Here is a 25,983-nt window from a genome sequence, read left to right as displayed (position 1 = left end):
TGACGATGTGGCTGCCCCAGAAGGCGGACAGAACGTAGAGGGCGTCACTCTCTGTGCAGGAGATGGACAAGTACATCCTGCCAGGTTCCTTGATTTCATGCTGGATTCTACCGTCTTTGTCAGTGATGATGACGGCTTTCTTATCCCAGCGGAGGAACACCAACTGACCTGACTTGGCGGCTGCAAGACTTCGAATCCTATCAAGTGGAACCTCGAAATTATCTGAAGACCCTTGGTTTACAGTAGTACTACCACAGGGGGAACCAGACGAGCTTATCTCAGGTTTACCCTTATAGATTTTCATGAATGCTGTGAAGATGGATGATCCTACTTTGGGGATCTCCGGTCTTGTTTGCTTTCTTTTCGAAGCCAAAGAAGAGTGTACGCTTTCTGCCTGGCTTATAGACTTGACACAGCCGAAAGCAGATACTGTAAGAATAAAAAAAAAGATGAAACAAAAGGCTTGATTGTAACAGCTGAAAGAATTACAGAGCAATATATAAACAACTGAACACTTTAATAACTTTAAGCAATTTAGTTTTTCAACTCATTAAAATATTCAGCCACCATATTTTGTGATAGCATTCATAATGAGTATACGAAAACAATACACAACACGTATTAGTATACATAAGGGCATCGCAATGAATTAGCTTGAACGAAAGCTTGATATATTAAATGATTCATACTACATTACGTAGTACACATTACGTTCTACACATCCATGCATACCCGGATGGGAGGGTGGGCGTGTATGTGGGTGCGACTATTTCGAATTAAATCCAATCCATTTGTTGAAGTTGCTCTATGATTATTAAAGCGTTTTTATGCAAAATGTAAACATTTCTTTACTCACGATGAAGGTAATATTAAGTTCTGGATATGGAAGCGGAGGGGGGGGGGGGGGTGGATGAGGGGAGAAGAACACATGAAATAGCATCCATTACAAGGAATGTGGCAGGCTTTTTATATCGTTTAAAATAACAATACCTTGACTTTAACGGTTCAATATTTACCTGTCTGAGAAATATGGGTTGTTCCAGTGAAGCTGTGCTTTAGTTGAGGCAGTGTCAGACCAAAGGTAAATCCACCACCATCCGCTGCCACTGGGCTTTTATTTGAGTTAACTTCTCCCATCAGAGAGAAAGATGATGCGTTCACATTTGTCGCAGATGGTGTCGTGTGTTTCCGCTTGGTTTCGCTGGCCGATTCGTAACTTGATGAGGTTGCCTGTTTCAAACTTGGCATGACAGGTTTGTTATCGGCAACAACGATGCAGGACTGGGTATCAACAGTGATTCTTGCACTGGGGTTCAGAGGGCACGGTGCGACCGTTAAAAAGGATGTCAAGGGGGCGGCGTGTCCATGAGATGTTGGGAAATCATCCAGTTTCAACCTGAAGAGTTGCGTGCTAGCAGCGTCAGTTTCAGCAATGAAAGAGAAGGATTGGTTCTTCATTGATATGGCCATATCTACCACCTGTTTGATGCCTGCATTATGATGAAGCTTCATCCAAGTGGACGGGTTGGCATCGTTAGACAACAGTTTCTTGTAAATCCCCTTCTTGCAAGCAACGTATATTGAGTTGCCATCGGCGAAAATGTTCACAATGTCTTTATCAGGAATCGAAAACAACTGGGTCTCTCTCCAAATATGCGACAACGACAACGTGGCAAAGCGCGCCATTTGCTCTGGCAACTTCGATCCTTGTATCATGGTAGCTTTCAGAGCCAAGATATCCATAGAAATTGTCATAGTGACATCTGATGCGATCATCTCTTCCATTTCTTTGAGAATATCTTCAGGTAAGAAGGGACCTCTAGAGATGTCAGTAACCTCTTTGGCCGAAACAACCTCTTTAGCCTTTGATTGCGCCCTTATGAGATTTCCTTTAGTTGTATTCATGTTATCTCTGAAAGCTTGCACTTTGTCGTTGAGCTTTTCCTCCAACACTTCAACCTTGTGCAAAAGTTCTTGCTCCGCTTTGTTCAAATTTGCAACAGCCGTTGATTTCAGGTCCTGAATTCTTTCTTTCATAACATGAAAATTCTGGTTTGCTCCTTTTTCTCGTACATCCACATCATTTAACATGGTGCTCACACGTTCCTCCTTTTCCTTGCAGCTTTTCAAACGATCTTTTACCTTCTTTTTTGTTTCCTGAAACATATTCTTCACTGTGGTGCAGTCATGGTCAGGTTTGGTATGGTCGAGAACGATACAGTCCCTGCAAATACGTTTCTTGCAGGTCCTGCAGTAGAATCTCTGCAGCTCGCCGACATGCTGTTCGCACTCGTATGCCTTTCTCCACAAGCCCTCTTCCATCCACTTGATTTGGATAGTCCCATTGATAATCTTGTCCAGGGGAACTGTATGGTGGTCCTTCAGCAAGAGTTTCATTTTTCCATGGTAAGAAGCACATGAGTCGCAGATGAAGCTTAAACAGTCTCGGCAGTAGGTTGTCAAAGGTGACTCGCTGTCTCCGCATGCATCACACATGATTTGGCTCGCCTTTGCCTGAAGCACTTCGACTAGCCTGCAAACCACTGGATTCCAATCGAGTCCTGCCACGCCCTCTTCTGGAAGATCCGTCACCGTGCTACATTCTGGGCATTTCAGCTCACCTGAACACACTTCTATTTGATCACCCTGTTTCAAACACTCCTCACAGAATGCATGAAAGCATGCAAGAAGTTTCGGATTCTTGAGAGTATTCTGGCAAACTGCACAGACCAATTTCTCATTGAGGTTCTCCACACTTTGGGCCGCCATTTTCATTGGCAATTCTAATGTTCGAGTATAATGCAGCTACAATACGTTTTTCGGCTCTGAAAAAACAAATTTGTGAAGTGATGTTGCAGCGTAAGTTTGTTCAGCTATGTTATCGAGTGCAATAGTTGGGTTATAACATATATTGATCCTTCCTTCCACAATCCTTGGGAATCCCAGCCCTGCCATGGCCCTGTTTCATACGTGTCAAACCCATTGACGTCATTCACTCACAGCCAATCAAATGCAATTATTTAAAGCAGCTGACACGTTTCATGAAATAGGCTCCTGGTGTTTGGAGGTCAACCCCATACATCTTTATGCGTTGAAAATTATTACTATTTGGGTCATATTGTCGCAAATTATTTTGAAAAATCATCTCACGGGCAATTTCAATATCCTACTGTGAGTCTCAATGAGGCTGTTCACACCGGCAGAGATAGCGCGGTCTATATGTTAATATATTTTTTGGTGTAATACTTTATCTATGCTAGTTAAAAAGAAGTGGTTAAAAAAAGGAGAATTTATATGGTGCCTGGAAAGAAAGAAGAAAAAAATTCAATTCAATTCAAAAATGGTTTTTATTAGAGCAGAAACATGATTCATATACAAATACAATTTTACATGAAGGACAGCCTTTGCTGGAATATTCATGTTTACATGTTCGGCACAATAGATAACACTTTTAAATATATACATGTAAAAAACTAGCAATATCAAAAATGAGACTTCGATTCTGTAACTAAAATCCATAAACACATTGCACAAGTTTCCAGAAATACAGCTGTAATTGTTTACAAATGTCCTATAAAAGTCAATACAAGCATGGTAAAAAGATTAAAATGGGTACATTTTAAACAGCCTGTTGAGGGGAGGAGACAAGCACTTAGTATACCTGCAATAACGATAAAAGTACAAAATAAAACAATTATTTTTTTTCTTCAACTTTTATTGAGTATGTCAACTAAAAATGACAGTGGGCTATTTTTAAATCTTTTTGTTTTGAATTGAAATTGTTGATAAATGGGAATACGGCGAAGAGTGATATTAGTGTTTTTTTTCTTAGGTAACCAGGTCTGACAAATAGAGTGATTTGAAAGAGATTTTGCGAATTTTCTACAAAGTGCTAGTCTCCTCTCCTCAAGAGTTGGTAAATTGCATACTTGACATGCATTAGAATAGGTAATGTAACTAGGCCCTAAAATAATCTTACATACTCTACGTCGTATTTTTCAAGATTATTATTTTGTTCTACTGTAAGACTGCTATGGAACGCGGGAGCACGATATTCTAAAATTGGTCGTATATAACCTACGTATATTGTCACTAAATCCTTAGAAGGTAAGTTGAATTTCTTAAGTTTCCTCAACATGTACAGTTTTCTATTGCATCTTTTGACTAAATCATTAACATGTAAATTCCATTTTAAATCAGATTGTATAATTCGTCGCTGTTTTCACGAAGTGACGGTAGTGAAAAAAATTGCATTCACTTTGCGTTACGATTTTCCTCACTACCGTCACTTCGTGAAAACAAGGACGAATTACTCCTAGAATTTTGAGAGTTTGTACATTGCATAGAGTAAAGTCATTAATGGAAAGAACTTCAGGAGGAGCAGGATTTTTCATAAAAGTAACCTGCAGGGTAAAACACTTCAAAGGATTGAGTGACATATTGTTTGATTGAGACCAGTATTGCACAGAGTTAAGTATGGGTTGTAATTGTGAAACGTATGTTGATTTACGACATTGTACTAAAGATAAATCATCAACATATTTGAAGTAATGTATAGGAATATTTTCACATAAATCATTAACCATAATTGAAAACAGAATTGGGCCAAGGCGTGTCCCTTGGGGAACACCGGCATGACACAATTTAATATCAGACAGAATTCCATTATATAATGTACTCTGTTTACGACATTCTAAAAAACTTATGATCCAACTGATTATCCAAGGTCTTATGTGCGTATTAACCATTTAAAATATCCGACTTGAAATGACATCCTCTCTTTTTTTTATAGACATGACAGAGAAATGTACAGTGTCATAATACACTATTAAAAAAGAGTATGGTAGTACCAAAGAAATATGTAATTTTAATATATCACTCTGGGTTATTCTATGTCTAGGCTATTTAAACAGTAGTGTCAAAAAAGGAGATTAACATGGTTCCTGGAAAAAACACGATTTAATTTTAAATTATCCGATTCTCTCTACCCTAAAAAACCATGATAGAGTCTGTTGTGTAATGATACATACTCTAGCATAAACAGAGTATGGTAGTTCCAAAGAATTTTTTTAATTTTTTTATTTTTTAAATATATATATACTGGCCGAATGTATACAAAATAAGTAATCGTGCACTTTTCTTGAAAAGGTGTTTGCTAATTATATGTATTAGTTCGGCCCATTCTTGGTATTTTCCCTCTTAGAGTGTATGAAGAGTGACTTTTTTGAAGTCTCCTTTTGTGTCAGCGTTACTTTGCTGATAATAATATGTTTCTTTTTAGTTATATACATCTTCCTATATGTATAGGCGTACATAATTATACAGAAGGGCGGACGTCACTCATATGATTATATCACTTAATTACTAGGTTAACACATTATCGTAGGAAAATGTAATTAGTCACTAAATTTAACACGGTAAATGCTGGCAATTTCAATATTAACATTTCAAGATTCAAGATTCAAGATAATTTATTGTCATGTAAAAAATACGAGATAATACTGAAGAAAAGGCAGTGCGGTTAAAAAGTTTGTTTTGTTTTGTTATTGAGCTCGTCCATCCAAGCACTTCCACGCCAGAACACCTCTCCAGCTATCACGCATCAACATACATCCACACATACACGTGACACACCCCTATACACACCTCTTACACACACGCCCTACACACACGGACACTGTAATCAACACGAGAAGTGCTCTGGCATAGAAATGCCTGGATGGAGATTCAATTTTTTTTTAATTAAACAAAATAAATTATTATCTGAGTATAAATAGCTATTACGCAACGGCGACTTTGAAAGAAAAGAGAAGAGAAAGGATGAAAGAAAGAAGAAGAATATTGGAGAGGGGGAGGGGGGGGGGCAGGGCTACCGCTACCTTTCACGATCATGCCCATCCATCTTCCCTTCTCAGCCAAGACAAAATACCTTTAATCCGATTGTTATAGAATCAATTTGCTTCGGAAAAAAAGCGTTAAGCTACAAGTATTTTCCTTGTTTCTTTCGAATTTGTGAATGTTTTTGGAAAAGTTTTCGATTTCATATTTCTAAAATACATTTGTGGAGTATTTTCAAAGGTAGAACGTTTTATTCGAACGTTGAACACGATCCTATTTGATATGACCTATTTAAACGTTTGAACATGGCAATGACGTATTATTTATTCCAAACATGATTTCTATGAGACTCACTGTAGGATATTGAAATTGCCCGTGATATGATTTTTAAAAATAATTTGCGACAATATGACTCAAATAGTAATAATATTCAACGCATAAAGATGTATGCGGTTGACCATCAAACACCACCAGCCTATTTCCTGAACCGTGTAAGCTGCTTTTAATGATTGCATTTGATTGGCTGTTAGTGAATAATATGGTCGCCCTGAAGTATGGTGGATTGTTGTTGTTGAAGTATGGTGGCCCTGAAGGGACATCGCGAACAGATCAAATCGTGAATTATTCACGACACAATTGGCGATGAAATTCACGATATCGTCAATTTCGTCGTGAATTTTTGCCGATAAAATTCACGACGTTGTCAATATACGAAATTATGAATTATTCATGACGCAATAGACGATATCGTGAATTTCATGATATTTTCAATTTCGTCGTGAATAAATGGCGATAAAATTCACGACGTCGTCAATTTCGTCGTGAATAATTGGCGATAAAATCCACGACGATATATTTCCGCGAAATTTACGGTTTTACAGCATCATGCAATTAATGAAGCCTAATTTTGAGAAGTTTTCGTTCTTAGTTTTGTAACTAAATTTTGTTTTCGTGAACCTGACCCGTTCGAAACTAGAAAAAGATCATTTGATGTCGATATGTGTTCAGCAATGTCTGAAATTGCCAAATCTGTTGTCCAATTTGAGGTTCCTCAACAGGAAATTAGTGAACTCTGCTTCCCAAATTCACATGAAAATCATGTTTTCACCGGAAATACGTACTCGAAGTTGGGTGAACTGGCGCGAAATGGTCTAAACCAGTCATGTGACCCCTAGCCTTCCAACTGATCACCCCCTTGATCTTGACCTCAAGATGCAACCTGGAAACAAAGTAAGTTGTGATTTCATTTATCGCATTTACATGGAAATTTGTATCCCTAAAGAGCAGTCAGTGAAATTTCTGATTGGTGAAAAAAGTTCATTTATGTTCTCCCATAGGATAAAATAGTAATTGCTCTCATTTTCTCTTCTAATACATGATTAGGAAATCTTGATGCATAACTGTTTAATGTCATGTAGATTGCTTTGTATATAAAAACAACCTGCGTTGTTCATTCACTGTCTAATGTTGATAATTTTGTTCCAGGTGCGGAGATGTACACAGTCCTTCCTACAACTTGTAAAAGATCTCCCACAGGCTTCACAACCAGTCATGTGACCCGTAACCAACTGATCGCCCCCTTGATCTTGACCTCAAGATGCAACCTGGAAACAAAGTAAGTTGTGATTTCATTTATTTTATGTACATGGAAATTATAAAATGCTTTCTCAAAGTAAATTCAAATTAAACTCATTTAGAATCACATTTCATTGTTTATTCTCGGAAAAAACAAGATCCTGTTGCATTAAAGTTACCATTTATTCAGTAATTATCTCATCAATGAATGCTAACCACCATGGTAACATTATGGACTTCACGATAGCATGTTGTTTTGTGAATGTTGACATGACATGGGCGGAGCGAGGGACTGCACAACGGCTCAGCTGTCGACTTCCCTAGAGGGCAACATGGATTTCCCCAAATGGTGTCATTCTCGAGGGTAGTAAATGGCTGAGCTGTTTTCATGCATCGCAGCATCTCACTCCACCTGAGTGACATTATTAAATAGAAATCTTCTTCCTCAAGAACGAATAAGTGAATTCAAAAAATAAAAATCATCATTTTGTTTCCATCACTGGTATATAAACAGTGTTCCTAGGTTGTAATCTAACCAAAGCATTTTGAAAATACAGGATAATTATTTTTATTTGAACTAATATTATTAATCTTGCTCCTTAACTTATGAATGTCAACCGTTTGTCAAGTAAACTTTTTAAGTTGCAAGATGATCAATTAACGTTTTAATGATATATTAAGTCAGTTTTTCTTTGACTCTTATCTTATTTTCAGATTAAGCATTGTGATTTTATCACCATGAGGGATGAGGTAGAAAATTCAGCCTGTACATCACATCAATCGTTCTTGCTGCTGGGGTGAAGGATAAGTTGGCTCCTTGCCTGAAAGTTTCATGTGGACCTTTTAAACCTTGCAATAAATCATCACCTCAATATTATCATTTATGTACTATGAAATCTAATGCCCTTATAGCTATCATTACGGAACGTAATACCGATATCTAAATGACAGACTGTATTTGTAGTGGTTGCAGAAAAAAAATATGTTAGAAAATTGAAAAACCCAAAAGACACGTAAAAAGAAAGAATTATTTGTTTTTTGTTCCATTATGACCGTTGAGTTGATAAATTATTAAGAGAATGTGAATGTGAATTAGAATAATTCAATGCTGCATTTTCTGAAGAATGCACTTCACTTCCACCTACTATACCTTTATGCATGAAACATAGATTTGAATAACACATTTTGAGCAATCTAGAAGTTATCGTTCCTGTTCTGTTTGTGAAGCATTACTGACTTCTGATGACAAAACATATACCTGTAAAGATATTCCTGAAAGTGAATTGAAAAGATTGGGTGATATAAATGAAGACTTTTCAGGAACACAAGGTCACCATATATGTAGACCGTGCTACATGTATTGTATAAAGAAAAGTAGTGCTAATAAAATGTCACTTAGAAGTATGGAAAGTTCGCATCAGAGCCGTGTGCTTGCATCAGATTCTGACGAAGACTTTTTACTCAAAATTCTAAATGTTTATCTGTAGACTGTGTCTTGAGGATGGTTATTTTTTTTTTTTATTCATAACTGTTTATGAATATTTTTCTAATCTTGTCTCAAAAAAGATGTTGTGATGCGCTGCAGTATGACCGTGTAAATAAAAGTCCATTATTTGTAAAGGATACGATTATATACACCAGTTCGGTGAGCTTTTGATTGTACATAGAGGTGCTGGTAGGAGGGGAACATTTTTTTACAGTACAGAGATGTCTCATGATTATGTTATACGTTCATGGCATATTTCAGTTTCTAAATTGAGATCATTACAAATTGACAAGAATAGTGCCCAAGATGTGCCCGAAAGACCATCCTTTTCCTCACAGTTTAGTTCACCTTCAGAGGTGAACATGCAGTTCCGAAATGTTGTCAATAACGGAAATGAATTTCTCTGTAAACAGGCGAAACATGCATGCACTTTAGTTGGAATATTTAACTAATCCTTTATCTGTCACTGATTTTAACTTTGACAATGTATGTTGCTACTACCGGTAGTGCATGTTCACCTTGCAGCCTGTGTTCTTTCAGCATTTCTTTCTTTTGCTAAATATAGAAAACCACTTACCAGTATGTATTCATCACATGTATGAATGCAAACCAGTGTTATGCACAAAACTCTTTATCTGATTTAATGCTCCTTTTTGTTTGTATTACATATTATATTCTTTTTTGTTATAATAGTTTATGTTGCACACTTACCGTATTCCCAGTACAGTCTTCTAATATATATTATGGCAGAATGTAGCATGTACATACATGAGCAACTTAAGTTAGTCGTGTTATAACATTATTCATTGTAACTTAGGATTTTTGTATTTTTCGTGCATTAGTGCCTTAAACTAGCCAGTACTGTGTGTGTGTACCAGCTGGACTAGCTTATGAATAATAATAACTGCCAAAACATGTATTTTTTAACCTTGCCAAGTTGTCTCTTGTATTCAAAGAGAAATTAAAAAATTTAAAAATTGTTCGAAAGAAACATCCCGTTTGTGTATATGCGTGAACTGTATGACTGATCAGAGGACTGTGTTTCTTTATTGAAGGCGTTACTTTGTTGACGGGATCTGTCAACCTCAGCCCTTTGCAGGACCAAATTCATGAGTGACTTCAGTTTGCCTTGTAAACAGCTGACTTGAATATTGCTTTGCCCTCCGAATTTCAAAGGTTTAAAGGGAAAATTGCCCCCGTGTATTTTAAACTTATTTATTTGTGTGTAGTGTCAATTACTGCATTGGACACCGACATGTTCACATATCATTTCTTGGGAAGAAAAAAACAACAATTAAGCAGAGAGATATTGGACTTTATATTCCTGGCGTATATAGTCTATAGTATAAAGTGCTATATTATGTTTTGCAACTTTGTACTAGCAACTGTGAATAATGGGATTTTGATTTTTTTTTTTCTTCAGGTGATAAATTCGATGACAATTGCATTTTGCTCAAAATCGCCTACCCACACAGCTGAACTCGCTGATTCAGACATCGGTGAAGTCGTATAATTTCGTTACACAAATTTGTATGGGTGGGCGCATACTATTCTTCAAATTGAAATTTCTTGAAACGAACACTAAATTTTCCAAAATCAAACGTATCACTGCCCATAGTCAATCTTAGTAATCGATAAATACCAAGATAATTACATGAAATGGGGTTAAAATGTTGAAATAACGCCTTCGTGCCTGGAAAACAAACCGCAAAGTCACAAGTTCGTTCACCTTTGACGAATGGTCGTTCGGTAGGTGATCGGAAATCTTCGTATTCATGTATCTTCTTAATGTGGAACTATTTTAAAAAACCTTGAACTTGACTCGTTCGAATAATCAAATAACCTGATCTTCACACCATACAAAGAATGTCTAAACTCTCCAAAAATATAAAGATTGATGAGGTTTTATACGTTTTTTATGCATTTGACTTTCATCATAAACTCGATGAAAATACGGAAAAGGTAAGCTTGTATTTGACAGGAAATATTTCATAAGGTAATGGACTCCAGTTTATTTCTAATTCAGATCAATGAAAGAGCAGTTTCTTGTCTTCAATTTGATCGCTGTTTTCACGAAGTGACGGTAGTGAAAAAAAATTGCATTCACTTTGCGTTACGATTTTCCTCACTACCGTCACTTCGTGAAAATAGGGACGAATTATATCGTTCATGCTAAATGATAAGCAAGAAACCATTTTGTGTAGGTGGAAACAAGTCGGTGTTTTCAAGCTCGTGTGCTCATTACGTATTCATATTGACCGCTGGGCTTGCATACGACTACGATAAATACGGGCGGTTTTCGTGCAGCGGCGTACTTTTCCACCTGAATTTGGATCACATCCGACATCGGGGATATAGCCTCTTGTCGATGGCCCTCGCGTTGTTGGAGTCTGTAAATTCTCTCTTTTACGACTGGCCAGGGTTTGTGCTTGCAGACTACAACTAGGCGGCCAGTCTCGCTCTCACGGAGGGAATTCGCACAGAGCGGTAGATATTACGTCATAGTAACTCTCTCTGATTGGATGACTTTCACCGACTTCTCTTGGGTCGGAATATTCGCCAAACAATGTAAAACATAAGAAATTCAGATCACTTGTCAAGAGGCCCTCGCTCGCGCTCGGTTTCTCTGACTCGCTTCGCTCGCCTGAATTTACGGACTCCAACAAAGCGATGGCCATCGACAAGAGGCTACATCGGGGAGGACTTAATTCGATGTCGACGTCGTCGCTCAGTACCGTCTCTACGCTGTCAGTCTAAAATTATGCAGACTTCTCGTATGGTTTATGGTATCTTGCATGCGCGTAACAAAGAGCTAATAAAAAAGGTCACACGCAGTGATATAACTTATATGCAAAATATTATCGTTATTGCTTTGTTTTTGTTGTTTTGATGATGGTGGTGGAATTCCGGGGTTACGAGCCCGGGGTCGGGGGTGTCGATAAAAATCGATTTTTATTTTTCCTCACTTTTTGTAAATTATACTTTTTTTTCCCGTTTGTAGGACAATAAAGGGGGGGGGGGCAAGGCCCTTTTGCCCCCGATCTCCTTCACCTTTTTCTTTTTTTCTTCCCTTTCTTTCTTTCCCGTTCTCTCCTCTTTCAATTTCCCTTCTCTCTCTTTTTTTGCGGGGGAGGGGGGCAAGGGCCGCTCGCCGCGCCCCTATCTTCTTCTTTCCCCCTTTTCTTTTTTTCCCTTTCTCTCCTCTTTCAATTTCCCTTCTTTTCCTTCTCCCCCTCTCTCTCTCTCTCTCTTTGCGGGGGGGGGGGGGCTTCTTTCCCCCTTTTCTTTTTTTCTTCCTCTACTTTCTTTCACTTTCTTTCCTCTTTCCATTTCCCTTCTTTTCCTTTTCTCTCTCTCTCTCTCTCTCTCTCTATCTCTCTCTCTCTTTCCGTTGTACAATTACCCTTAGTGTGTGTTTTACCCTTATCTTGTCAAAGATAAAATACAAATAGAGCATAATATAAAATTCACAGAAATCATGGTAAAAACAACTCGTCATAATCGTCTTCAAGGGATTGGATTGTTTACCGCTAGACTAGGCAGGCCGTGTAAGCAAGGACAAATACAATTGACGACATAATTGGCGACGAAACCAGCCAGGCGTGAATCTCGTCGTGAATTTTATCGCCAATTATTCACGACGAAATTGACGATATCGTGAATTTTGTCGCCAATTTCGTGAATAATTCGCGATTTGGTCCATTCGCGATGTCCCTTCAGGGCCACCATAGAATAACGTGGATGGGATTCCCAAAGATTGCGCAATATGCCAGGAAGTATCAATTCTATAACCCAACTATTGCACTCGATAACAGAGCTGAGCAACTTACGCTACTTAGTATTGCGACAATACATCACATCACATCACAAATTGTTTTTTATGATTTGCCTAGGTGCAGAAACAAGTATTGTAGCTGCATTATACTCGAACATTAGAACAAATGGCGGCCCAATTAAGTGTGGAGAACCTCAATGAGAAATTAGTTTGTGCAGTTTGCCAGAATACTCTCAAGAATCCGAAACTTCTTGCATGCTTTCATGCATTCTGTGAGGAGTGTTTGAAACAGGGTGATCAAATAGAAGTGTGTTCAGGTGAGCTGCAATGCCCAGAATGTAGCAAGGTGACGGATCTTCCAGAAGAGGGCGTGGCAGGACTCGATTGGAATCCACTGGTTTGCAGGCTAGTCGAAGTGCTTCAGGCAAAGAAGAAGGCGAGCCACATCATGTGTGATGCATGCGGAGACAGCGAGTCACCTTTGACAACCTACTGCCGAGACTGTTTAAGTTTCATCTGCGACGCATGTGCTTCTTACCATGGAAAAATGAAACTCTTGTTAAAGGACCACCATACAGTTCCCCTGGACAAGATTATCAATGGGACTATCCAAATCAAGTGGATGGAAGAGGGCTTGTGGAGAAAGGCACACGAATGTGGAGATCATATCGGTGAGCTGCGGAGATTCTACTGCAGAACCTGCAAGAAACGTATCTGCAGGGATTGTATCGTTCTCGACCATACCAAACCTGACCATGACTGCACCACAGTGCAGAAGATGTTTCAAGAAACACAGGAGAAGTTAAAAGATCGTTTGAAAAGCTGCAACGAAAAGGAGGAACATGTGAGCACCATGTTAAACGATGTGGACGTACGAGAAACAGAAGCAAACCGGGAGTTTCATATGATGAAACAAAGTATTCGGGACCTCAAATCAACGGCTATTGCAAATATGAACAAAACAGAGCAAGAACTTTTGCAGAAGGTTGAAGTATTGGAGGAAAAGCTAAACAACAAAATACAAGCTTTCAGAGACAACATGAAAACAACAAAAGAAAATCTCACAAAGGCGCAATCAAAGGCTAAAGAGGTTGTTTCGGCAAAAGAGGTTACTGACATCTCTAGAGGTCCCTTCTTACCTGAAGATATTCTAAAAGAACTGGAAGAATTGATCGCGTCAGATGTCACTATGACAATTTCTAGGGATCTCATGACTCTGAAATCTACCATGATAGAGGGGTCGAAGTTGCCAGAGCAAATGGTGCGCTTTGCTAAGCTGACATTGCCGCATATTTGGCGAGAGACTCAGATGTTTCCAATTCCTGATGAAGACATTGTGAACATTTTCTGCGATGAAAACTCGATGTACGTTGCTTGCAAAAAGGGGATTTACAAGAAACTGTTGTCTAACAATGCCAACCCGTCCACTTGGATGAAGCTTCATCATAATGCATGCATCAAACAAGTGGTAGATATGGCCATATCAATGAAGGACCAAACCTTCTCTTTCATTGCTGAAACCGAGGCAGCTTGTACGCAACTCTTCAGGTTGAAACTGGATGATTTTCCAACATATCAAGGACACGCCGCCCCCTCGTCGTCCGTTCCAACGGTCGCACCGTGTCCTCTGAACGCCAGTGCAAGAATCACTGTTGATTCCCGGTCCCGCATCATTGTTGCCGATTACAATCCTAGTAAAACTACGGATCCAGCTCCAGCATCATTTGGCTCTAAACCTGGTCAACCTAATGCAGCTATGCCATCATTTCGAGGATCGTTTGGCTTAACATTTGGTCAGCCTAGTGCAGCTCCGCTTTGCTTTAAACCTCCTCAAGCTAGTGCAACTACGGCATCAGTTCCAGGATTATTTGGCTCTCTACCACGTCAATCTAGTGCAGCTATGGCACCAGTTCCAGGATCATTTGGCCTAACATTTGGTCAGCCTAGTGCAGCTCCGCTTTGCTTTAAACCTCCTCAAGCTAGTGCAACTACGGCATCAGTTCCAGGATCATTTGGCTCTCAACCACGTCAATCTAGTGCAGCTATGGCACCAGTTCCAGGATCATTTGGCCTAACATTTGGTCAGCCTAGTGCAGCTCCGCTTTGCTTTAAACCTCCTCAAGCTAGTGCAACTACGGCATCAGTTCCAGGATCATTTGGCTCTCAACCACGTCAATCTAGTGCAGCTATGGTATCAGTTCTAGGATCTTTTGGCTCTAAACCACGTCAATCTAGTACAGCTATGGCACCAGTTCCAGGATCATTTGGCTCTAAACCACGTCAATCTAATGCAGCTATGGCACCAGTTCCAGGATCATTTGGCTCTAAACCACGTCAATCTAGTGCAACTACGGCATCAGTTCCAGGATCATTTGGCTCTAAACCACGTCAATCTAGTGCAGCTACGGCACCAGTTCCAGGATCATTTGGCTTTACATTTGGTCAGCCTAGTGTAGCTTCGCTTTGCTTTAAACCTCCTCAAGCTAGTGCAACTACGGAACCAACTCCAGCATCATTTGGCTTTAAACCTGATCAAATTCCTAAGAGACCACCACCTGGCAGATTCTCTTTCGATATGATGCTACCTCAGCAACAGAAGGTCACAAGTATCTGCAGCTCCCAGACAGGTAAAGATGAGTTTTTCTCAATTTGTCGATTCCTTCTTATTAAATTTAGTCATATCAAGTATTATTCCTGTTCAATTTCAAATTAAAAATATAAAGCATACAAATGCAAATCAATGTGTAAAGGGTTGTAAACAGAAGGAAGATAACACTACAAACATTTGATACGCTATGGGGAGTATTACTGACGGTCAAATTGGATTTTTCATCCTTTCCAATTGATAAAATTTATATAAAACCGAAAACCTGGGGGAAGCATGCTATTGATAGTGAAGAATACAAAAAGTCCTATGAAACTGCATACATTTTGAGATGCTCTCTTAATGATACTAATACTACTACTACTGCTGCTGATACTACTAACACTACTATAAATTGTTATTATTATTTTTAAAAAATCATTATCATTGTTAGTATTGTTATTTTCGTTATGATGATGAAGTTTATTATTATTATCATTGTTAATATTATTAATTTCATTATCATTATCATTATTGTTATTATTATTATTATGATGATGATTATTATTATTATTATTAATTTTATCATCATTATAACGATCGATGCTCAGTCATTTATTATATTTAGATATCTTTACCTATCAAATTCCTGAAATTCATGGTGTGTGAGATACTTAGGTCAAATATATTTGCTTTTCACTGACCCAATGATGAAATGAAAGACTTATTTTAAAAGCTTGATGGAGACATCAAATTAATGTTTTGCTTCTAAATATCTCGATAAGGGGAAGGGAGAAATTGTCTTAACCATTTCACTTTTCAAGGTTTGTTCAGAAAATACACTAGCCCTTCAAGTGGTCCTAATTCAGATTTATGTATACTCGATTATCTTTTACAGCGTCTGCAGGCACTGGCAATGCAGAAAACAAACCTTCATCAACGGCTTCAAATGGAAAAGAAGGAAAACCAGAATTGGGGTTACCTATAACAAGAATGTCTACGACAATCTACAGGGGTAAGCCTGGGAAAATATCGTCTCCTAGCATGCAATGTGGCAGCGTATTGGGCCTAGGGTCATCTCAGTTATCTTTAGATAATTTCGAGGTTCCACTTGATAGGATTCGAAGTCTTGCAGCCGCCAAGTCAGGTCAGTTGGTGTTCCTCCGCTGGGATAAGAAAGCCGTCATCATCACTGACAAATACGGTAGAATCCAGCATGAAATTAAGGAACCTGGCAGGATGTATTTGTCCATCTCCTGCACAGAGAGTGACGCCCTCTACGTTCTGTCCGCCTTCTGGGGCAGCCACATCGTCACGCTCACCAAGCATTCATTGCAAGATGGTGGTCTTCTCGAGCACATCATCGACGAACTCGACGTTTCAGCAAACTTTCAGTCAGACGAGTGGCCAGTCATTGGTAACAATGGAAACGACCTTGTGGTCATCAATGTAGGTGATGAGATTCGTGTCTATGCGGCAGAAGAATGGGATTAGGTGACCATAGCGTTGAGGAGGATGGAATCAGTGATGAGAGTAATATCTAACCAATGTGATGCTCTAAACACATGTCCTGTAACACGAAACAACTAAGAGTTTTTTATATTATATTAATTCAGAGAGTAAGAAAACGTAGTACATGATGTACATTAGATTAGCACTTATATCTAAAAGACGAAATCAAATCCAAATGTTGACATTTAGTCACAATCGGTCCGTCTCTTTGTGTGTAGAGTAACTAATACAAGACACTTGGCAGGGAAAGGGAGCGAGGGAGATATAATCAGATTTCTTTTGGACTGGGGTGTTTGACTGAAACCTTCAAACACATACCCATGTTTAAGGGCCTTTTGGCTGGGAAATGTGAAAGTATTTCATTTTAAAAAAAAATCATGGTGATCCATGTAAAAGGCCAATATTTTAAAGTGGGTGCTATTATAAGGGATTTTCCAAAACACTATATCATACCCCGTGTTAGGGTTTTTCTTCGCAAACAAATTTAGAGACAGCACATGTACATCCCCGTATACCCTATGACGCGAGTACACCCCCCCCCCCCTGAAACCCCTGTAGAATAAGTCATGTACAGTATATGCCTATTAGATCGTATCGTTTTGTGCAAATATTGAACCGTCACACAAACAGATCTTTTTTTTAATTTGACTTTTCCAAATATTAAGACGCTTTAGGTTGGTTGTTCGGAGAATCAATATCATATGATATGTTCGTACACGTATCTATTTTGTGTAAATTTCGGCCGCTATGAAATATTGTTATATTCCCATATAGCCGTCATGTCATAAGAAGATATCTATGCATGTACGACAGATAAAAAAAAATTTGTGGCGGCGCTCAATAAATATTTTAGTTTCAACTTGTTACCTTACCTATACTTCATAGTATCATTGTTATTTTGCTTTTATAAAATGAATTTCATGTATAGTTTTTGTGAATAATGCAAATGTAAAGCTTTGAATTGTTAGCTTACCTTTAGTTCATATTTTCATTGTCATTTTGCTTTTATAGAATGAATGTCATAAGAAGATATCTTTACATGTACGACAGTTAAAATGTTTTGTGGCTGCGCGCACTGAGAAAAGAAAGCAATTAATCTTTAAAACAGTTTCTTGACTAGATTTGATTCTTAACAAAACATTAGGCGTATTGGATATATCGTGTGTAAATCATATTATTACTTTCTGATCATTTTTCAAAATGGACTTTCGTTCGGGGGGGGGGGTAATGTGTTGCCCCATTGTAAACAATTAGGAGTGTCGGTATTCCAAATCGACGATGTCATTTTCTAGTTAGACGTAGACTCTGCAATCTTTTATTTAATCGTACTCGGTTTTTGTTCCCGATTCATCTTTTTTGGAGTTGGCATACTTTGAATTATTAAACTCCAGTCATGATAGTGTAATATATTTTGAATAACATAAGAATGTTTTTTAGTTTCAACTTGTTACCTTACCTATACTCCATAGCAGTGGCGGATCCAGCCGGCGGGAAGAGGGGGGCCCAATCCATGAGAAAATATTAGTTAGGAGGCACTTTTTTTTGGTCCAATTTTTCAGGAAATATTTTGCGCCGACTCAGTCAGCCGGTGAATAAGCGGGGGGGGGGGGGGAGTTTGGGGGGAAGGGGTGAGACCACTATTTATTTTTTTTGGACCTAATTCGTGAGATTTTTTTTTTTTAATTCTTTTTGTGTTGTTGACCCGTCAGCCCCCCCCCCCCCCGTGGATCCACGCCTGCAGAGAATCCAGCCGGCGTCAAGGGGGGGGGGGAATAGCCAAATCTTTATACAAAATTTAGTGCCGTCTCAGCCAGCCGGCGAATAAGCGGGGGGGGGCGCTTTTGTTTTTTGTTTTATAAAGGTTAACTTTACGTTATTATCCTATTTTTTTTTATCGTTTTGGGGGGCTGGGGGGGGGGCCCGGGCCGGAAAAATCGCTACGTGGATCCGCCCCTGCTCCAAAGTGTCATTGTTATTTTGCTTTTATACAATGAATTTCATTCATAGTTTTTGTGAATAATGCAAAGCTAGCTTTGAATTGTTAGCTTGCCTTTAGCTCATATTTTCATTGTTATTTTGCTTTCAAATTCATAATGCAGTAAATTACGTTAGTCGTTAGATATTAAAGAACAATGAAAAAATGATGTGAGATTCGAGTGGTAATATTTTCTATCATGCCTATAGCTTATTAATGCATTGGCATCTTGTATTTAATACGTAATCCAGTAAATTCCGTTTTACTTGGTTGTAAATAGTGACTTTTCTTTATTTGTTAGAGGTAAAGCATCTTTAACACAACAATACTATAACCCATCGTTGCCCACATCATTCTGGCTGCTCATTTAATTGTACTTTATTGTTGCCTTGTTCCCAAGTATAATTATGTTTTCGGTTTAAATAATATAAAGCAGCCTACATCATTGTTTCAAGTCATTGATATCATGAATCATAACTCATGAATCATAATGTGTTTTTTGTTTACATCCCACGTTGTTCTTCTATCTTGGATTAAGCTTATTATATACCAACAATTTACCACGGGTAACCGATCGTCTCGAAATTCTACAAACTATAGATTATCAAATATCATTTTGGAATTTCAGTTTGTCGAGTTAAAAATATTGATCCTATTGTTAAAATAAACCAAAAGCTTTTGTTGCCTTTCTTTTAAATATTAAACGCACTTGCACGCTTATTGATTTTTTGCCTCTCATTTTCTTTTTAGAAATGGACATAATAAAATTCAGGAAGCGTGGCAAGATGTTATTACACGATTTTAAACATTTCATTCCCGCGTGATATAATGCCGCGGCCATACCTTCCCTAAATGGGGAAAATAGAATGAAAAGAATTAATAGCGGGCAGACAGAGAAAGAGAGATGGGGAGAGGTAGAAAGATAAGAAGATAATTAGAGGAAGAAAAAAAGAGAAAAAAGAAGAAAGAACTAGGATAGAGCGAGAAGGAGTGCATGTGTTTCTGTGTGTATACATGTGGGTGTTTGGGTGTGGTCCTGTCTTAAGAGAGAGAGAGACAGACAGACAGAATGGGGTGGGGTAGACAGAGAGATAGATAGAGAGAGAGGGAGAGAGAGAGAGACGGAGATGGGGTAGACAGAGAGATAGAGAGAGAGAGGGGGAAGAGAGAGTGAGAGAGAGAGAAACAAAAATTACTAGGGCGGAGAGGGGCGGACTTCAAAAATTATTTTTCACTTCAATTGTGTGCGATGATCTGACAAATCAGGTCGCAAGGCAAATGATTAAATGTTATTTATGGGAAATAACACAATTAAGACGGAGTTTTGAAAACAATATCATGATTAAAGAATGAATAAAATCTTAGAACATTAATTTATATAAAAAAAGTAAAAATTTTGACACGAGCGATCGGAGCGAGCGAGCTTTGGGAAATATTTGAGAACTAGATGGAATTCGACTGCGCGCAGTCGAAAATGATGCCTCCGTTATAGAGCAATTTTACAAACCAAAACAGAAAAAAAAAATTGAATTCACGTTCAATGGTAATCCATTGACAGGTTCTCAGAATATTGTGATTACAAGCAATTTCTCATATACATATATGACTCTTTGATCTTTGACCTCATGACCATAAAATCTACTCAGTTCATTGGCTCTGCAAAATGTTCTGAGTTAAATAGTAATCCATCTGTCAGTTCTAATGAGAATGCGTTCACAAGCTATTTTTGCATACATAATGGGCCCATGACCTTTGACCTTTGACCTTATGAACCAAGAATCTACTCAGTTCATTGGCTCTGCAAGTAACAAACATGACCTAATTTTGGCATGAATCCATCAATCGGTTCTTGAGATAACGCGATCACAAGCTGTTTTTGCATTCATAATGTGCGCTGTGGCCTTTGACCTTTGACCTACGTGCTCCAAAATCTAATCAGATTGTCTTCCTATGGTGATACACACTATCATTAAGTTTGAAGTTTAAATCTCCAGTGGTTCTTGAGATATTATGATAACAATCTCAATGTATGGAATTTCATAAGTTGACCTCTGTGACCCTTGACCTTTGACCTACTTGCTCCAAAATCTAATCAGATCGTCTTCCTATGGTGATACATACTATCCTTAAGTTTGAAGTTTTTACATCTCCAGTGGTTCTTGAGATATCATGATAACAATCTCAATGTATGGAATTTCATAAGTTGACCTCTATGACCCTTGACCTTTGACCTACGTGCTCCAAAATGTAATCAGATTGTTTTCCTATAGTGATACACACTATCACTAAGTTTGAAGTTTAAATCTCCAGTGGTTCTTGAGATATCATGATAACAATCTCAATGTATGGAATTTCATAAGTTGACCTCTGTGACCCTTGACCTTTGACATACATGCTCCAAAATCTAATCAGATCGTCTTCCTATGGTGATACATACTATCCTTAAGTTTGAAGTTTAAATCTCAAATGGTTCTTGAGATATCGCGCTAACAAACTCAATACAAGGAATTTCATAAGTTGACCTCTGTGACCTGTGACCTTTGACCTACGTACTCCAAAATCTAATCAGATCGTCTTCCTATGGTGATAAATACTATTCCCGAGTCTTAAGTTTAAATCTTAAATGGTTCTTGAGATATTGTGATAACGGTCAAACGGGACGGACGGACGGACGGACGTACGGACGGACAACCCGAAAACATGATGCCTCCGGCACCACCTTCGGTGGCGGAGGCATAAAAATATGTCTAAACCTTTATATTGAACAAAAAGGCATATGATTATCTTGGATTGTGATCGGATCACGTGTTCTAACGATCCAGGCTGATTACAATTGTGAAAATGTGGATTTTATGTTCCCCAGCGGGCAAATTTGTTTGGCCGAATGTATAAAAAATAAGTAATCGTGCACATTTCTTGAAAAGGTGTTTGCTAATTATATGTATAAGTTCGGCCAATTCTTGGTATTTTCCCTCTTAGAGTGTATGAAGAGTGACTGTTTCGAAGTCTCCTTTTGTGTCAGCGTAACTTTGCTGATAATAATGTTTCTTTTTAGTTATATACATCTTCCCATATATATAGGCGTACATAACTCAAATTTGGTCTATTCGCGATGTCCCTTCAGGGCCACCATAGAATAACGGCATTGGGTTTCGACCCTAATTAAACTGATTGATTGATTGATTTTTATTCGACAAGCTTCCAACATACAACAATATACAATAATAACAGATCAAAAATAAGTCAGCTTGAACAGGATAACCCACGAAAGCTCGAGAGCTTATTTCCAGTGGGGTCCCTTACAGACATGTATACAATTAATAAATTAAAATAGTAATATTTACAGACAGATAAGAAAATTAAAAGAACTACTTATTAAAGATAATAATAACAACATTAAACTGATGATAGAAATGATATTAAGTACAAGAAGAAAAAGAAGAAGGAGAAGAAGAAAAAGAGGAGAAGGAAGAAGAGGAAAATAATGATGAATTTCTAGAATTTCTATAACGTACGAAAACATAAGTATATACAACATGAAAAAGTATGAACCGACAGAAGAATAAGAATTTCAATCATATAACATGTCATTCACTTCTCTTCTCTGACTGTCAAGTATTAGGTATTCCTTTAATTTCCTCTTAAAATGATCATAGTTTCCTATTTCTTTTACACCATTGGGAAGGGAATTCCAATGTTTTATGGCATTGTAATAAAACGAATTTCCAATACTACCTACTCTTTCTGGTAAGTTAAAGTTGAATCGTCTATTTCTTGTATTATAATCATGTACGTCAGTAACAAGATCGAAGTTGGATCGAATATAATGATTCGCCCTAGTATGATATATTTTATGCACGTGATGCAATGCGAGTTGTTTTGATCTTTGGTCGACTTCAAGAAAACCAGCTTTAGAAAGTTCGCTATAGCCAACATGAGTTCTTGGACCAGAACAGTTGATAAATCTCACCATTTTGTTCTGTATAATCTTCAACTTCTTTTGATCTGACTTGTTTATGTTACTGTACCATGCAGGGTTAGCATAGTCAAATAAACATTGAATAAGAGCAAAACAGAGTGTACGTCTTGCTTTTAAATCCATACAACTTTGATATCTGTACAAAAATTTCAGACGAGAATTTGCTTTTTTTACAACTGATTCTACTAAAGATGAAAATGAAATTGCGCTAGCCAACTCAATGCCTAAATACTTCACAGACTCTTTTCTCTTGATTGCTTGATTATTGTGTGTCACTTTGAATTCAAATGACTTTTTAGAACTACTTTTAGAACAAAATAAAATGCTTTCTGTTTTTCCCAAGTGTAAAGAAAGCTTATTATCAGTCATCCAATCGACACACGTAGACAGCTGTTCACTGAGCTTTTCCTCAATATATTTAGGATCAGGATTTGAATAGAGTAGTACGCTGTCATCTGCGTACAATAATAGTTTGAAGTCTTTTATACAAATACACATATCATTTATATAACTTGAAAATAGAATTGGGCCTAAAATACTTCCCTGAGGAACACCGCATGTTATAGGCATTAGTTTGGAACGAATATCATGAATGGCCACTACTTGGTGCCGATTAGATAAGTAGGATCTGAACCAATCTAAACTTGCCTTATCAAAACCCATTAGTTGTAACTTCTTCAATAAGACGCAATGATTAACTGTATCAAAAGCTTTTTGCAGATCAAGGAGCACCATACCAACAAAGCGTCCTTGGGAAGTTTCTCTCCTCAAATAATCAGTCAAATGAATTAGACATGTTTCAGTCGAATAATCATGTCGAAAACCAGATTGAAATTCATAAATTATATCATTTTCTTTGAAGTATCTTTCAATTTGAACACAGACCGATTTTTCTAGAATCTTTGATGCTACGCTTAAAACACTAATAGGTCTATAGTTGCTAACATCAGTTTTATCTTTCTTTTTATAAAGTGGAGTCACTTTTGCTATTTTCATATCTTCTGGAAAAGTACTCGTCAAGATAGATAGGTTCATTAAGTAACTTAGAGGCTTAAATAAAACCTTCGCACCATCTTTTAGAAATTTAGCTGGAATCAAGTCTAACCCAGTACTTTTTGATACATTCAACTTACGTAACTCTTTGAAAACAAATTGTTCACTGATTGGTAATAACTCGAAGCTGTTTTCACGTACACCTTTTCTTTCGTAAAAGTCACGAATACAATCATTGTCTGCGCTGAAAAAGTCTTTGGAAGGGGGGAGTTTGTCTACTAATTTGGCAGCCACATTTGTGAAATGAGAATTGAATTCATCAGCGATGGCCATCTTATCATGACATAATTCCCCATCAATTTTAATGACAGATTCTTGTTCTTTTCGCTTCTTATTTTTCAATCCTAAGCTTTTTAGATTCTGCCAAAGTTTTTTCGAATCTTGTTTATTTTCTTCTATCTTGTTTTGTAAGTAATCGAGTTTAGCCTTTTTCACCTCTCTTTGGACCATATTTCTTAATACTCTGTATCTTTTATAGAGCTTCTCATCTTTTGCTCTTTTCCTCCATTTTTTGTATACTATATTTCTCTCTTGAATTAGGGAAAGAATATCTTTAGTCACCCAAGTTTCTGATCTTTGTTTTATTCTTATCCGTTTCAGTGGCGCTATCATATTCAAATTTGAGATAAAAACATGTTGAAATATTGACCATGCCTCATTTACATCTGTACAGTCAGTTATTCGTGACCAATCAACAACAGATAGTTGAAGATTGAAAGACTCTTCTGTATATTTTTTCATGGATCTGATATCATTAGTCCTGTGATGACCTATAGCCAGTCTAACATTTTTCCGTGTACAGAAAGTAAAATAATGGTCGCTAATACCTAGATCAATGACACCACTTTGACTTATTTTATTTTCTTTGGTACAACCAACATGATCCAATAGAGAAGAACATGTAGGTGTAACGCGTGTTGCCTCTTTAATGAGTTGACTAAACCCATGAAGACTCAACAAGTCAATATATTTTTTAGCCAGTGGCGATTTGCGAAGAAGACAAATATTCATGTCTCCTAAAAGAATTATTTCGTCATCCTTCTTTAATGTATCAAGAATATTGGACAATTTCTCGATAAACAAATTGTTTTTCGGGGGTCGATACAGAACACCAACAACAATTGGTTTTGATCTTGGTATAAGCAAATTTATCCACAGGGATTCCGTATCTCCAGTACTTATAGCATCCATAATATTAAATGCAATATCATTTCTGATATAGAAACATACACCACCTCCAGAGCCAGAGGATCGATCATGGCGTATGATTTTATATCCGTCTATTTCAATTTCTTCATCATTTATGGAATTGTTTAACCATGTTTCAGTGAAAGCAATAATAGACAGCCTTTTTCTTTTAAAAAGAATTCTAAGTTCCGATATCTTGTTTAGAATAGACCTCACATATACAAACAGGGCCCTAGCGTGGATGGGATTCCCAAGGATTGCGCAATATGCCAGGAAGGATCAATATTATAACCCAACTATTGAACCCGACAACAGAGCTGAGAAACTTACGCTACTCAGTATTGCGACATCACATCACATCAAAAAAAATTATGATTTGCGTAGGTGCAGAAACAAGTATTGTAGCTGCCAGGCGCGGATCCAGGATTTTTCAGGGGAGGGGGCCCATTTTTTTTGCTCCCGGAAATTTGAAAATCGCGCCGGCCGAAAAGTCGCTCAGTGGGGGGGGGGGGGGGGGGGGGGGGGTGGGTGGTGAGCAGTATTTTTTTTTTTTTTTGCTCCCGAAAATTTAAAAATCGCGCCGGCCGAAGAGTCGTTTAGTGGGGGGGGGGGGGGGGGGGGAGTGAGCACTTTTTTTTTTTGGCCCTCGAAAATTTAAAAATTTGCACCCCCCCATGCAGATATAAAAAAAAAACCGTGTTTTTACACGTTTTTTTTTCCAAGGGGGGGGGGGGACCCGTGCCCTCCGGGCCCCCTGGATCCGCCACTGGTAGCTGCAATGCTGCATTATACTCGAACATTAGAATTGCCAATAAACAAATGGCGGCCCAAAGTGTGAAGAACCTCAATGAGAAATTAGCATGTGCAGTTTGCCAGCATACTCTCAATAATCCGAAACTTCTTGCATGCTTTCATGCATTCTGTGAGGAGTGTTTGAAACAGGGTGATCAAATAGAAGTGTGTTCAGGTTAGCTGAAATGCCCAGAATGTAGCACGGTGACAGATCTTCCAGAAGAGG

At 38.0% G+C, this 25,983-nt stretch overlaps 1 protein-coding gene across 1 annotated transcript; it reads left to right on the top strand.

Moving 5' to 3' along the window:
* Positions 1 to 12,677: 12,677 nt before the first annotated feature.
* Positions 12,678 to 17,256, top strand: LOC105444110. Its single transcript, XM_011677946.2, has 2 exons — positions 12,678 to 15,301; positions 16,157 to 17,256. Exons 1-2 carry the CDS (start codon positions 12,841 to 12,843, stop codon positions 16,750 to 16,752), a joined length of 3,057 nt encoding a protein of 1,018 aa, XP_011676248.2. The 5' UTR covers positions 12,678 to 12,840; the 3' UTR covers positions 16,753 to 17,256.
* The last annotated feature ends 8,727 nt before the right edge of the window (positions 17,257 to 25,983 follow it).

Source organism: Strongylocentrotus purpuratus, unplaced genomic scaffold (genome assembly GCF_000002235.5).
Source record: "Strongylocentrotus purpuratus isolate Spur 01 unplaced genomic scaffold, Spur_5.0 spur5_scaffold_11, whole genome shotgun sequence".
NCBI lineage: Eukaryota > Metazoa > Echinodermata > Echinoidea > Camarodonta > Strongylocentrotidae > Strongylocentrotus > Strongylocentrotus purpuratus.
The sequence above is the reverse complement of the archived record's forward strand: the minus strand, read 5'-3'. Positions and strand labels throughout refer to the sequence as shown.

Excerpts from the sequence above, each read along its gene's own strand:
- LOC105444110 (XM_011677946.2), top strand. The coding sequence starts at position 12,841 with ATGGCGGCCCAATTAAGTGTGGAGAACCTCAATGAGAAATTAGTTTGT. Across the intron at positions 15,302-16,156 it reads TATCTGCAGCTCCCAGACAG|CGTCTGCAGGCACTGGCAAT; the intron begins GTAAAGATGAGT and ends TATCTTTTACAG.